This window comes from Anomalospiza imberbis, chromosome 18, assembly GCF_031753505.1.
Source record: "Anomalospiza imberbis isolate Cuckoo-Finch-1a 21T00152 chromosome 18, ASM3175350v1, whole genome shotgun sequence".
Taxonomy (NCBI): domain Eukaryota; kingdom Metazoa; phylum Chordata; class Aves; order Passeriformes; family Viduidae; genus Anomalospiza; species Anomalospiza imberbis.
In genome coordinates, this window is record NC_089698.1 from 7,102,276 (window position 1) to 7,114,379 (window position 12,104).

The 12,104-nt window shown below is 46.4% G+C and overlaps 1 protein-coding gene across 2 annotated transcripts; it reads right to left on the reverse strand.

Annotated features, from left to right (window-relative positions):
• Positions 1–1,687: 1,687 nt before the first annotated feature.
• On the reverse strand, positions 1,688–10,846 carry PGAM5 (PGAM family member 5, mitochondrial serine/threonine protein phosphatase). 2 transcript variants are annotated; one of them, XM_068208785.1, is made up of 6 exons: positions 10,542–10,846; positions 7,421–7,599; positions 6,063–6,188; positions 5,585–5,673; positions 5,152–5,282; positions 1,688–3,334 (listed from the first exon to the last, which is right to left on the reverse strand). In XM_068208785.1, the coding sequence occupies exons 1-6, from the start codon at positions 10,796–10,798 to the stop codon at positions 3,184–3,186; spliced, it is 933 nt and encodes a 310-aa protein (XP_068064886.1). In that variant the 5' UTR covers positions 10,799–10,846; the 3' UTR covers positions 1,688–3,183. The 2 variants fall into 2 exon arrangements, with proteins under 2 accessions (XP_068064886.1, XP_068064885.1); XM_068208784.1 differs by having other exon boundaries at positions 5,152–5,285.
• Positions 10,847–12,104: the final 1,258 nt, after the last annotated feature.

The following is a 12,104-nucleotide window of genomic DNA, read 5'->3' on the forward strand; positions in this document are numbered from 1 at the left end:
AAGAGCTACTTTACATGAATGCCTCTCATTCATTTATATTCCAGATAAGTACCAGGGGCCTGGGGGGGTGTCATACTTTAGGAAACATGTTTTTAAGAAACCCAGAACCTAAAACATAACCTTATGTTACTAAGTATATCAACAAACTTATTTCATAAGGGTTTTTAAATTTTTTTTTATTTTTATGTAGCAGACTCCTTGGTCTCAAAATATTTTAAGATCCCGCATACATAGAGTTTTACTCCAAAATAATTGATTTTATTGATTTTTTTTTTTTTTTGTTGGCTGGGTGGTTGGGTTTTTTCAGTAATTTAATGTAAATTACATCGTTATCATTCTGGAGAAATGGATCAGCTGATGAAATTGCCTAATACCATGTCAGAGCCAAACTGCTGGGGTAAGTTGCTGCGGGTGCAGCTGCTGTTCTCCACTCTGGTCCTTCAGAGCTGTGGCGTAGCAGCATTGCCCTTTTGCTAAGAGTTTGTTACTGAGCCAGGAGACTGATACTAACACTCTCGTTCTCTGTCCTTTTTACTTTTGTTATGCTTCATTTTTTTAATATTTAAATGTATGTTACTGGTATGTACACGTAGCCAGACACCCCCACACCCACCCACACACCCACCACACCCTTGCCTTTCACTTTGAAATGTTGTTTTGGTTCAGTCAGGAGAGTATTTTTTTAACTGTGTTATATAATGTGCATTAGTCCAGTTGTACTTCACTTAAGAGGTCATTTTTCTAACAATGTGTTACTTCAGCTATGACAAAAATAGCAATTTATGCAGCGGTTTGATAATTTGTGATTTTGTGAAGAAAGCCCTTCAACACTGAGCCTGTGGAGACACTTTGAATCAGAGTCATAGTGCTTGAATTGTGTTTTCTTGGCCAAAAGTTCTTTTAAAGGTGCAAAATAGCTGTGTTTTTGCTGGTTGTTTTTTAATTAGCAAAGTGTCATGTTAAAAATACAGAAGTATCCCACTTTCTATTAAAATCAAATGAATAGCTGAAAGTGTCACCCTGTGTTCAATACGGGATGTGGGGAGAAGGAGCTGGGCACGACAGGGCACCTCACTGGCTTGTCCAGGCCTTGCTTGTACAATACCTGCAGCTTCTGTGTGTGTTGGTGACAATGGACTACACCATCAAAGACTTAAAAGAAGAGTTACAGTGTTGAAGAGACAGGAACTCAGACTATGGTAAAAAAGGCATAATTTTAAATTTCACACTTTCCACCCCCACCATAAGTGTTGCCAAAACTACTGTTAATTTCTGTACCTGTGCAAAGAGGTGTTGTGTCCTCTGGGTACCCACCAAGAGCTCATTCACTGACACAGGGCATGTAGAAGGGGATGTGTGTGAGAGGGTACATGTGCACCCACACAGAGCTAAAAATCACAGAATTTTCACATTACAGCTGCTGGTGCTCCTGTTCCTCGTGGTGGTGACACAGCCCTGCAAATGGCTGTGCTTAGGCTACAGCAGTTCCCCTCTTGGGCAGCTCTGTGGCTGATGAAAATTAACTGCTCTGGCTCCCACCTCCAGTTTACATTTCAGGTGGATGGTGAAAGAGCTGTTGCCCTGAGCAGTGTGGGACACACCAGGTCCTGCACCAGCAGTCCCCACAGAGCTTCAGCCACACTTGCTACAGCTGCCCCTGCAGCCATTCAGCTGAAGAGACAGGAAAGAAAGACAGACCAAGTATTTTATTCAAAACTTTTAAAAAGTTAATAGACAAAAACAGATAAATTATTCTCATTGCATTAATGAGAGATACATCATGATGGTTTCCTCTTGCCCCCCACACCTTACACTACACAATAATCAGTTTGTTCCCTCTCAGTCCCTGTTCCTTGAACTTATCCTGATGTAGCAGCAGTTCAGTATCAAGCCCTTAAATCCTCTTCTCCATAGGCTGTGTGCCCTGATTATGCTCCATACAGCTCTGACAGGCGTAAGTTCAGCATCTCATCAACATCCCTATTGATGAGAGAATCTGTCAAACAAGTTAGATATGTCTGCCATCCTGCTATTAACTGAGCCAAGTTTCTACATCAGCTCAGGTGCCCAGCAGGCTTCAGAATGCTCTGGAGCCCTCCCCTCCCACAAGCCCAGCAGCATGAGAGCTGTATGAAGGAGGCCCTTGAAGCCTTCTGCTCAATGCCTGTCCTGTACACTTGCCCTAGACGAGCTGTCCGCTGTCCCATGGCCACCTGCTCACCATTCTGGTAACAGCAGTTTGCTCCAGTGCTGCAGGACCTCTGACCTGCAGCATCACTACCCTGAACTCAGTGGTGGTATTGCTCTACTCTGAAAGTAAGGTATCAACAAAAACAAACCAATGGGAAAGAGCACTCAAAAATATGTCAGTAACTGAAAGCACTTCGAGAAGATTGCTGCTTTCCTTTCCTCCCATGTTACTGCTACAGTCTGATCCCTACAGCCTTCTCCAGACCACATTTTGGTTAAAGGCTTTACAAGACTGAAAAACATTCTTAAGAACATCTTAAAGGACATCCTGAGGATGGTGGAACAATTAATATAAGCAGCAGTTAGTTCTAGCACCACAGCTCTGAGGCAAATGGTTTTTTTTACCCTCTTTCCTTTATGCTCATCACCTCCAGGCACAGTTTACATGGGCTTTTTGGGGGCAGAGGGGAACAATGACACAACATCAACATACACACTCAACAGCTTACAAAAAAGCTTTATCCCTTTGTCCTTTGGACAGCAGAATTCCCTGTTTGTCACTTCTGCAGGAGCTGGCACAAGCTGGCTCACCTGCTTTAGCTGCAGTGTGATACAAGGCTGTTCCCACACCAATCGCTTTCCTGCACAAGAAAAATACCCACAGGAGCAAGCTTTGGTTAGAGAAATTCACAGCGGGGTGAGGGAAAAAGTCACTGCTCTTGCAACTGCTGAGCAGACATTCAACCTGTATTCCACAGCTCAGCTTTGAGTTTTGGGGAATACTTAAGGACTGGACATGTTCAGGCTTACAAAGGTTTCTTCTTTTCTGGACTGAAAGGCAGATATGAATATGAAGGAGGAATGGGGCCAAAGGACATTTTAAGACAGCATCACACCCCAACGTAATAAAAATCTAGTGGTACTGTAGCAGAATGTGCTAGTGCAAAGAGACCAGAGGCAGCTCCTGGACAGCTGTCCATCCATTTGGCTCACTCAGGTGCGTGTGATTTTGTCTGGAGGCATGAAACCTGTGTCACCCAGTGTTCGAAGGGCCACTCTGCCGTTGGGACGTATCACCAAGTGAGTGATGCTGCCGTTGTTGAGAGACAGTCGCAGCCAACCTTCTGGGGGGAACTGCAGTGCTCTGGTGACACAAACACATATATTAATAATTCATGAACAGTTGGATTAAGAAGCCCTCACAGCATCACCTTCTGTCCCAGATAGGGAGAGAAGGAGGGGGAAACTCAAAACTGGTGGGCATTGTGCGGCTTGCATACCAATGCCCCCAGTCAGCCTTGGAAAAAAGCCTTTTCTTGCGGAAATGCTGTAAAACCGCAGCATTGGTAACTGGAGCGGGGCCAAGAGTGCCCTTGGCTAAGCAGAGTCCAGCAGATGGGTGTGATTACTGCTGACAGGATTAGTTCACGTGGACAGAAGGCAGCAGCTCGAACGCAGTGAGGCTGCCAGGAGTGCTCTGAGCAGCCCCATCACAGACAGGGCAGGGGATGGCCCAGCGAGGCTGCAGCACCACAACACCTGTGCGGGTGGGACAGGCAGAGCTGGCTCAGCACCCAAGGGCTGCCTGAGCAGGGACGACATGGCAAACAGTGACTGTCCCACTCCATTTCAGCCACACCTCCACAGCAGAGGCAGCCACACAGGATTCCCTCCAGGGGCCTGCACGTGCCTAGGGAAGAAATTCACTGGAACTACCTTCCATGGGCTACATCGTTCTCCAGGAAGGACAAGGACAAGTACCTTGTGCCTTCCACAGAAACACAGCATCACAGTTGGTCTGCAGCCATTCTGAATTTCCTAGCTCAACAGCCTCAGGAGCTGCATCAATTGTATTAAACAGCTGGAAAAAATACCTTGTTGCCTCAAACAGCTTTTGCCTCTGATACTGAGGAATAACTTGGTTTTGGCTCTTATGAACAGTCTCATAGAAAGCCCAAAAAATTAATCACCAGCTACAGCCAAGCTAGATTTGAAGGAAATGTTACATGGATTGTGTTCAATTGTACTATCAGATTGACTGGAATGGAAGGCACGGAAGAGGCATTAAAAACAGGAAGGCAACAGCAAAGAGAAAAGGTAGGTAAGTATTTCAGAAAAAGCCTTGGCTGGAACAACATAGTATTTTTTAGCACAGGAAAGAATAGTCCGTTTGCCTGATCAATAATTTCAAGTATAGCAATTTTGAAAAGCTCTAAAGCAGCCCAGAGAGCAGATAGGCCAGCATTTACATAGCTCAGCTAAATAAAGCTAACTGAAACGGTTGTAGGTATTGATCAGATTAAAGTTTAATCACATCTGTCCTGCTCACGACAAATTATCTTACAGACAGTGCTTTGTTGATGGGGAAGAGGAATAAAACATATTCAGAGGACTGGATAGAGACAGGCAAAGATCCAGAACTGTTTTCTCCTCTATGAACAACCTTGATGTTATCGGAAAGATCCACTCTCCCCTTAATCCAATACTGGATGTAACTGCAGAAACACACTAATGCAACTTCAACATAACTCAAAAATATCCATTAGTAAAGAATTCCCAAAACAGAATCAATCTTTAATTATGTAAGCTCAAATTCATGTCACCTCAAAGAGATGCCTCCAGCAATGCATCTATTTGCAATCTTTTCTAAACAGGCACTACCCTCAGGTTTATGTAAGCAGGAGCATATAGTAATTAAAGTAACTGTCCGGATGTACAAAATAAGTTAAGTTTCACTGACTTAGCCATTTTTGCTTTAGAATTAGAATGAAAGTGTTCTAATTATCAAATGTACCTTGATAAAGTTGCAGAAGCAGCTGCTCACAATGCAAGCACTGATCTCCAACCACTTCAAAGAAATGAAATCAACACATCTCCTCCCTCAGTGGTGCCACAAGCCAGCCCTGTTAGAGTGAACCCTCCCTGGAGCAGCCCCAGGTGAGCAGGGCAGCCAGCCCGTACCTGCACACGATGTAGCGGATGACGTTGGCGTGGCACACGAAGATCTCGTAGCTGTCCTCCTCCTGCTTGGCATCAGCTCTATGAATGAAGTTTCGAAAAGCAGCCTCAATTCGAGCTCCATCTTCGTAATACTGCTGAGGGCACCGAGGTCACAGTTACACACAGCTCAGAGCAGCACTGCCTGCATCCCCAGGGACCTCATCTCCTCAAGAGCTCCTGGTTACCGGGGTGCACTTGGGGCTGAGCTAATGCTCAAGGACTGCAGGTTATTTTAACTGCTCTGCACACTTACTGAGGAGGAGGAAAGAATACAGTTATCTAAGGGCTGTGGTAACCAACATCAGCTCAGACACTGCAAGTTATTGCTACTGTCCATATAGAGTATACTGAAAAAAATCCCAAACCATAAATAAAACTTTCAAAAAAAACTTACCACAGCTTCTGGTTTCCAGTGGGAGACTGGAGGGTCTGGTTCTATAGGTGCTCCCTCTCTCAGCAGATCAGTACTGATTTTTTTGACTCCTGAAATATTAGATACACATTCAGAAAGGAGTTGTTCACATGCCATGACAAACAGCCCCACAACTCTACAATCAATACATTTTTCACAGTCTTTCTCTGAGGAAGGCTTACTCTTCAATGTGTATCTCTCCAACAAAACTGTTTTGCCATCAGCAAGACAACTTATTCCAACTGAACAGAACAGCCTGTTACAATTTGAAGAAGTGTATTTGTACTTTTAAAGTGGAAACAAACAGAATTGCGGCTGTAGGTTTCTTTATAAATACAGACATTCACACAGGGCTGGGAAATGGCTAAATAACATCCCAACCTTAAGGACAAGCTTAGAATTCTACTGGAAGCAGTTTTAAGGATCAGAAGACAATGAAAAATTAAGGGAAGTCTCTTACCTGGGAGATGTTTGCTTATAATTTCAGTTGTTTCAGTTGCTCTAGTCATAGAGGAGTGGATAATCTGATCAAATTTTAATCCCAAGCTTGCCAGTCTGCGTCCAGTCAGTTCAGCCTGCTCTCGACCTTAAAAAGCACATTCATTATAGAAATTGGTGACACTCCCATTTGAACCTCACACAACTACCAAGAGAGTTGTCCAGCAGACATAAAAGGTCTGCATCAATGCTGGGCTTTTTCCTTTTAAAAAGCAACTGGAAAACATTTTCATCAGAGCCACTACTCAGGCCAAGCTTACTGACTGAACAATTTCAAGTCATACTTGCATCAGTAGGAAAAAAATTCTTTGTTTCAATTAGGACAAAAAAAACCCAAAAACCAAAACTTACTCAGCAACTTTCACTGAAGTACTCAATATCCCTGCTAGCCCCATCCCCAGGAAGCAACAATCCCCCTCAGGCCTGACAGTGTGTTGTGGTTCATGAAGGCAACACCAGCTTGGCACAGTTCACAGCACCTGGGCAGCCTCAGGAAGGTTCATGCCACCTTTCAGGCAGGCAGGTGAAAAGACAACAGACAGGTTAAGTCACTTACTTAAGGCACAAGATGAGTCAGGATTAACATTATGCTTTGTTACCAGTTTAAGATCACACTTGAGGCCTGCAATTAGCATTTCACTCCTGTTGGCACACCAGTAATTGAGATGTGGGTAGGAAAAAAGTCCACAGAAATAATTCTTCCCCCTCTGAAAACAGTGTTGGCACATACATAATCAAGGAAGTGTTAACCGCTTTTCAAGTACATTATTAAAAGTAATACTAATTAGCATCTGAGACCTAGTCACAGGATCAGTGAGTTAAGATTAACACAGACAAAGGTTATCCTCAGTTCATCTAAGTGATTAGCAGTACTCCCAGAAACAGTGACAGCAGCAAAAGTGCAGTGTATTTAATTATAACACTCCAGCTGAAAGTCAGAGGTGTTTTTTTAATAAATCAGCAGATTAAATTAAGAGAAACACAAGAAAAATCCATCTTTATGAAGTTTAAAAGCCCCAGCCCTTAGAAATTACATCAGCTGGCACAAACATTTGCTAAAGCAAACTTAAGATAATTTGGAATTTCTTTTGACAAGTTTCTTTACAACTGAGCGTGCTTAGAATTCTCTAAATCCCATCTTAATGTTTGGATCAACACTGAAAAAACAAACTTATTCATGACATCTTTCTGCCACAAAGGAATACAGAAAGTGGACTGTGGTTTGGCAGCAAGACCCAGAACAGCGCTGAGTTACTAACCTCATCAGGTAACAAATAATTTCCTCAAAATGCAAAGCATGATGCTGCTAGTGATACCTACCCAGTGGGGTCAGAGTTCTGTCTTTATCAGCCCGGCCATCCAGATGATACTGGGAATGGCGGATCAGGAATATGTGCCTGGTGGCTTTTGCTTTGCAGTGATCTAAGCGAGAGGCAAGCTCTTCTTCCCCCGTTTCTTCATTTTTCTTTTTGAGGTTGATAAGAGCCAGTGGTTCACGTCTAAACAAACACATTTAAAGAGTCATTTCTAGATGGGGAGACTGAGAGGCAGGGGAATTTTACAGATATATAGTCTTGACTTAATTCCAGACATAGCTGAAGAACTAAAACTGACAGTTTAGCCACTTGTATCATGAAACTGATTCAAACCTTTGTGTGAAAAGTAAAAATAAATGCCTGCATGAAAAAAAGTTAATGTCATGGGTTAAAAGGTGTAACTTGACAGAAGTAAAATTGCCACTTAGTGCCAGCCACATGAATTAATTCTTGGGGAAAAAAAAAGCAATAAGCAACAGAAAAACTTGTAGGGTATAACATCATGGTTTTTAACAAGAAAAACTAACCAGGAAGGATACCCAGGAAAAAAAAAAAAAGGTGTTGACTGACCATTAAAGAAGGAAAATGCTCCGTATCTAAAAGGCTCTCTGATAATACCTACAAAATTTGCACTTTATCAATCACATTTACATCAAATGACTAAAATATCACCCCCCAACAACATCCTAGAAAGACTCCAACCTTCTGCAGTGCACATTGAGAATTATTTTCTGCTTTAAACTAGGTCACATCAGTTCTCTCCAGTAAAACTTATTTTTCAGCCTGGGGTGTTTTATTTATCCTTTCATCTTTTCAGCACGCTCTCCCCTCATGCCACTTTAATCTCTCTTCCACTTATCACAGTGCACACGAGCACCCTGCTCTGCACATCACACAGACAGCTGACCTGGTTCCTCCTGAGGACACAGGGATCTCCCCCTCTCTCTGCTATCACAGGTTTAGTGCTACAGATCTCCCACCTCCGGCACCAACCCTGCCCAAACCTTCCCCACCTTAGTCTGGGCCCCTCCCTGCACTGATCCTGCACTTCTACATCACTCCACCTCAGAGCGTATTTTATTCATACCACACCTCACTTCCTCCAGTATTAAACTTGTTTATCTGATGACAGATTTTTTAAATGGAAAATAATTTTTATTCAGTTTGGGACAAAGTAATTTGTTCACAGAAAATTACTGCTTCCCACACCTGTTTCTCACAGCAAGACTGGCTGTGCAAAGCCCTCCTGCCTCCATTTTACTTTACTGAACACATGATTTCCATTAGACAATGAGGCTCTACACTTTCCTCAAGCTGTTAATTCCCCAGCAAGGCATTAAAAATGAAACAACAGGTCAGTAACACTAAGTTCTATTGCTCCTTCACAGGAGACTTTTGATTCACTGGAAATTATACTGCTGGCAAGATACAACAGGAAAACAAAAAAATCTTTAAAATCAATTCAAGCACATTAGTAAAGCAGCAAGGGGAATAACTCATCTGATGTCTGTCATTACATATTCCACATGAATGAAACTAGATCTGTCCTCTCTGAGAACTGAGCTGCACAATCCCTGTGCAAGTGGCAGAGACCAACATTCCAACTGGGATACCCTGTTAGACCAGTAAGAAGTTTGATATTTGCATTTGTTTGTTTCAAACATGAAAAGCCACTGGTTGTTAAGAATATTGTAGTATCTAGTTATCTGCTCAAGACTTGCCTTTCTAAACATTCCCTGCCCCCAAAGAGCAGTGGTCAGATATTCTGTGTATTTATAAGCCATTTAACGACTCTGGACATTAACTGCTTCTGCCAATAACATCCAAAAGTCAAGATTAAGATTTCAAGCAGGCACAACCTAAGCCACAATTGGTAGACCACAAGCAGCAGAAAACAAATTGATCTGGGGTAATATATTCCACTGCCACTGTCTGCACAGTATGAGGAATGGTGATTTGCTATCCTGAACTGCTAGGAAGCATTATCTGGCCATGTTTGCTCAGGCAGTGGTGACAGCTCTGTAACCTAAAGCACAATCTCTACTTCCTGGATTGGTTTAAAAAAAATTACTTCAGTCTAAAAGTACTGTAGAATCCTTGAAGAAAATCAACCATTTAGCAGAACCAGGAAGGCCTGGAGCTGCAGTTAAACAAGCAGCTTTAGTACCTCCCTCAGCAAAATTGTGTAACCAGCTGTAACTTTATTTAATGAAGGCATTATTTTTATCACTGGGGTGTGCACAGCCCTATTTACATGAGTATTTGATCCTGTAGCCTCTCAAAAATCAAAATGATGCGTTATACAATAAAATCTGTTAGTGCTTAGGTTTGGATTTACTACGATTAAACTGGAGCCTGACATAAGTCTCCCCTGGGAGATAATTCTACCAGACCGCAGCTAAATGAGCCAAAGCTCCATGCAGATATCTGCACATTCTAATTAAAGATTCAGAAAAAACGTAGTTAACCGTTGTGTGAATGTGTTTCAACGGTGAAGAACACGAGTGAGCTGGGTTCAAAGCACCATCCTTTACAAGGATTTCAGCCCAGGCAGCTTCATGAGCAGCAGGCCCCGAGCCTGCCCAGCACGTGAGAGCGCTTGGCACCCACACGGGAGCTGCTGCCGCGCTGCCAACGCCGGTGCAGGCATACAGCAACATCCAGGCACGGCTGGAAAAAACATTTCAAAGGCACGCTTATGCCCAGGGCTTACACTGATCACAAGCCTGAGGCTTGGCAGTCCGGCTGGCGGAAAGCATCAGAATAGAGGGACCTGCGCAGGGAAAGTCTCCGAGCTGTCCGAACGAAACCCAGCGCTGGCACATCCCTCCGGAGCACTCGGGCGCTCCACGGGTGCTCGCGAACTTCAGCTGGATTCTGCTCTGAGCAGGTCATCAGATGGAATTTCACCGGGAAACGACTCCCGTCGAGCCGGGGGCTGCTCCCGCGGGGGCCTCCCGATCCCCGAGGGGCCCTGCCCCGCCCCGAGCCCGCTCCGCCGCGGGGCTCCGGAGAGGGATTCGGGGCAGGTCCCGCCGCCCCCGGATCCCCCCCGGCCCCTCACCCCAGCCGCGACCTCCCCGGGCGAGGAGGCGGCCCCGCCACCGCAGCCCGGCCGCGCCCACCTGTCCCAGTTGCTGTCCCAGTAGCTGCCGCCGCCGGCGGGTCTCTCGATCCAGCCGGCGGTCGGCGGGCAGGAGGCGGTGGGCGGCAGCAGCAGCAAGCCGGGCGGCGCGGCGGAGGGCACGGCGGAGCCCCCCGGGCGCGGCTCGCTATCGCCACCGCCGCGGGCCGGCTGCTTGCCCACGACGACGGCGGAGAGCAGGACGGAGCCGCCCGCCAGCCCGCAGGCGGCGAGCGCCAGAGCGCGGCGGACCGACATGGCGGGGCGGCCGCGTGCCCCTCAGCGGCGAGCCCGCCCCGCCCCGCCCCGCCCCGGACGGAGCGCGGTGCGGGGCAAGATTCCTCCGCGAACGGGGAGCCCGGGGCTGCGGGGATCCCCCCGACCCTCACAGAGCCTCACGGGCCCGGCCCGGCCCCTCTCCCCCAGCCGCCGTGCCCGCGGAGCTGCGCCCGCCTCTGGCCGGTCCTGCCGGGCCGCTCCCAAGCGGTTTCCACCCCAGGCGGGTCACCGTGTAGGGCTGGGCAGGGGATCCCCGCCGGCCCTGCCTGGTTTAATCGCCTGATGCGGTGATCAATCCTTCAGGGTGAAAAAGACCTGTACGTTGAGTCCAGCCACTAAGCCGGCACTGCGAGTCCGTCATACTGAATTATAAGCCCTGAGCCTTATCACTGTGTCCAGCTGCTCCTCAGTACGACAGGGACCAGGAGTTACTGGAGAGGGTCCAGCAGAGGCCGCAAGGATGAGGGGTCTGGAGCTTCTCTTAAGAGGGCAGGCTGTGGGAGCTGGGCCTGTTTAGTCTGAAGAAAAGACTCTTTTCCACTGATGCCCAGTGATGGGATAAGGACCAATGGCCTTAAATTGGAACACGAGAAGTTTCACCTCAACATGAGGAAGAACTTTACGTTGAGGGTGGCAGAGCACTGGGACAGCTGCCCAGGGAGGTCGTGGGGTCTCCTCCTGTGGAGACATTCCAAACCCACCTGGATGCATTCTGTGTCACCTGTTCTCAGTGACCTGCTTTGGCTGGGCAGTTGGACTGGATGATCTCCAGAGGTCCCTTCCAACCCCAACGATTCTGTGATTCTGTCATACTGGAATAGATGTCTTGCAGCCATCACTGGGTCCGTGGCACTGGAAACCAGGAACCTGCGTTTTGGGAAATAAAAGTGGTTACCGGCCAGGTGGACTCAGCAGAGCCGAGCTGGCAGCACCCACCTGGGCATTCTCATCCCACCTCTTGTGCCTCTGGCCTGAACGCTGCTCCCTCTTCACACAGAGACTCCCTTCAGAAGCCAGAGCTCATTACAGCTCCACACATTGCCTTGTGCAGAAGAAAGACACGGTGGAACTGGAATGTTAATTACCTCACACTGGAATGTTAATTACCTGTAGATGGCCAATGGTGCTGTCTTAACCTCACAACAAAGGCCTCAGGGAGAGAGAATCAGAACCGAGCTCCCTTTTTCTGAGCTGACATCCCAAATTCAGCACTGGTTTCTACCTGTCAGATTCAGTAGTTTGCAAATGGTGACAGAACTGCTGCTGAATGTGGACCTTGGGATGC

What these genes read in the sequence shown, in the direction of transcription:
- PGAM5 (XM_068208784.1), bottom strand. Translation starts at nt 10,798, where the DNA reads ATGTCGGTCCGCCGCGCTCTGGCGCTCGCCGCCTGCGGGCTGGCGGGC. An exon ending in CAGAACTCTGACCCCACTGG is followed by an intron (nt 6,189 to 7,420) that starts GTAGGTATCACT and finishes GTGCTTTTTAAG; the next exon opens with GTCGAGAGCAGGCTGAACTG. An exon ending in ATCCGCTACATCGTGTGCAG is followed by an intron (nt 3,335 to 5,151) that starts GTACGGGCTGGC and finishes TTGTGTCACCAG; the next exon opens with AGCACTGCAGTTCCCCCCAG.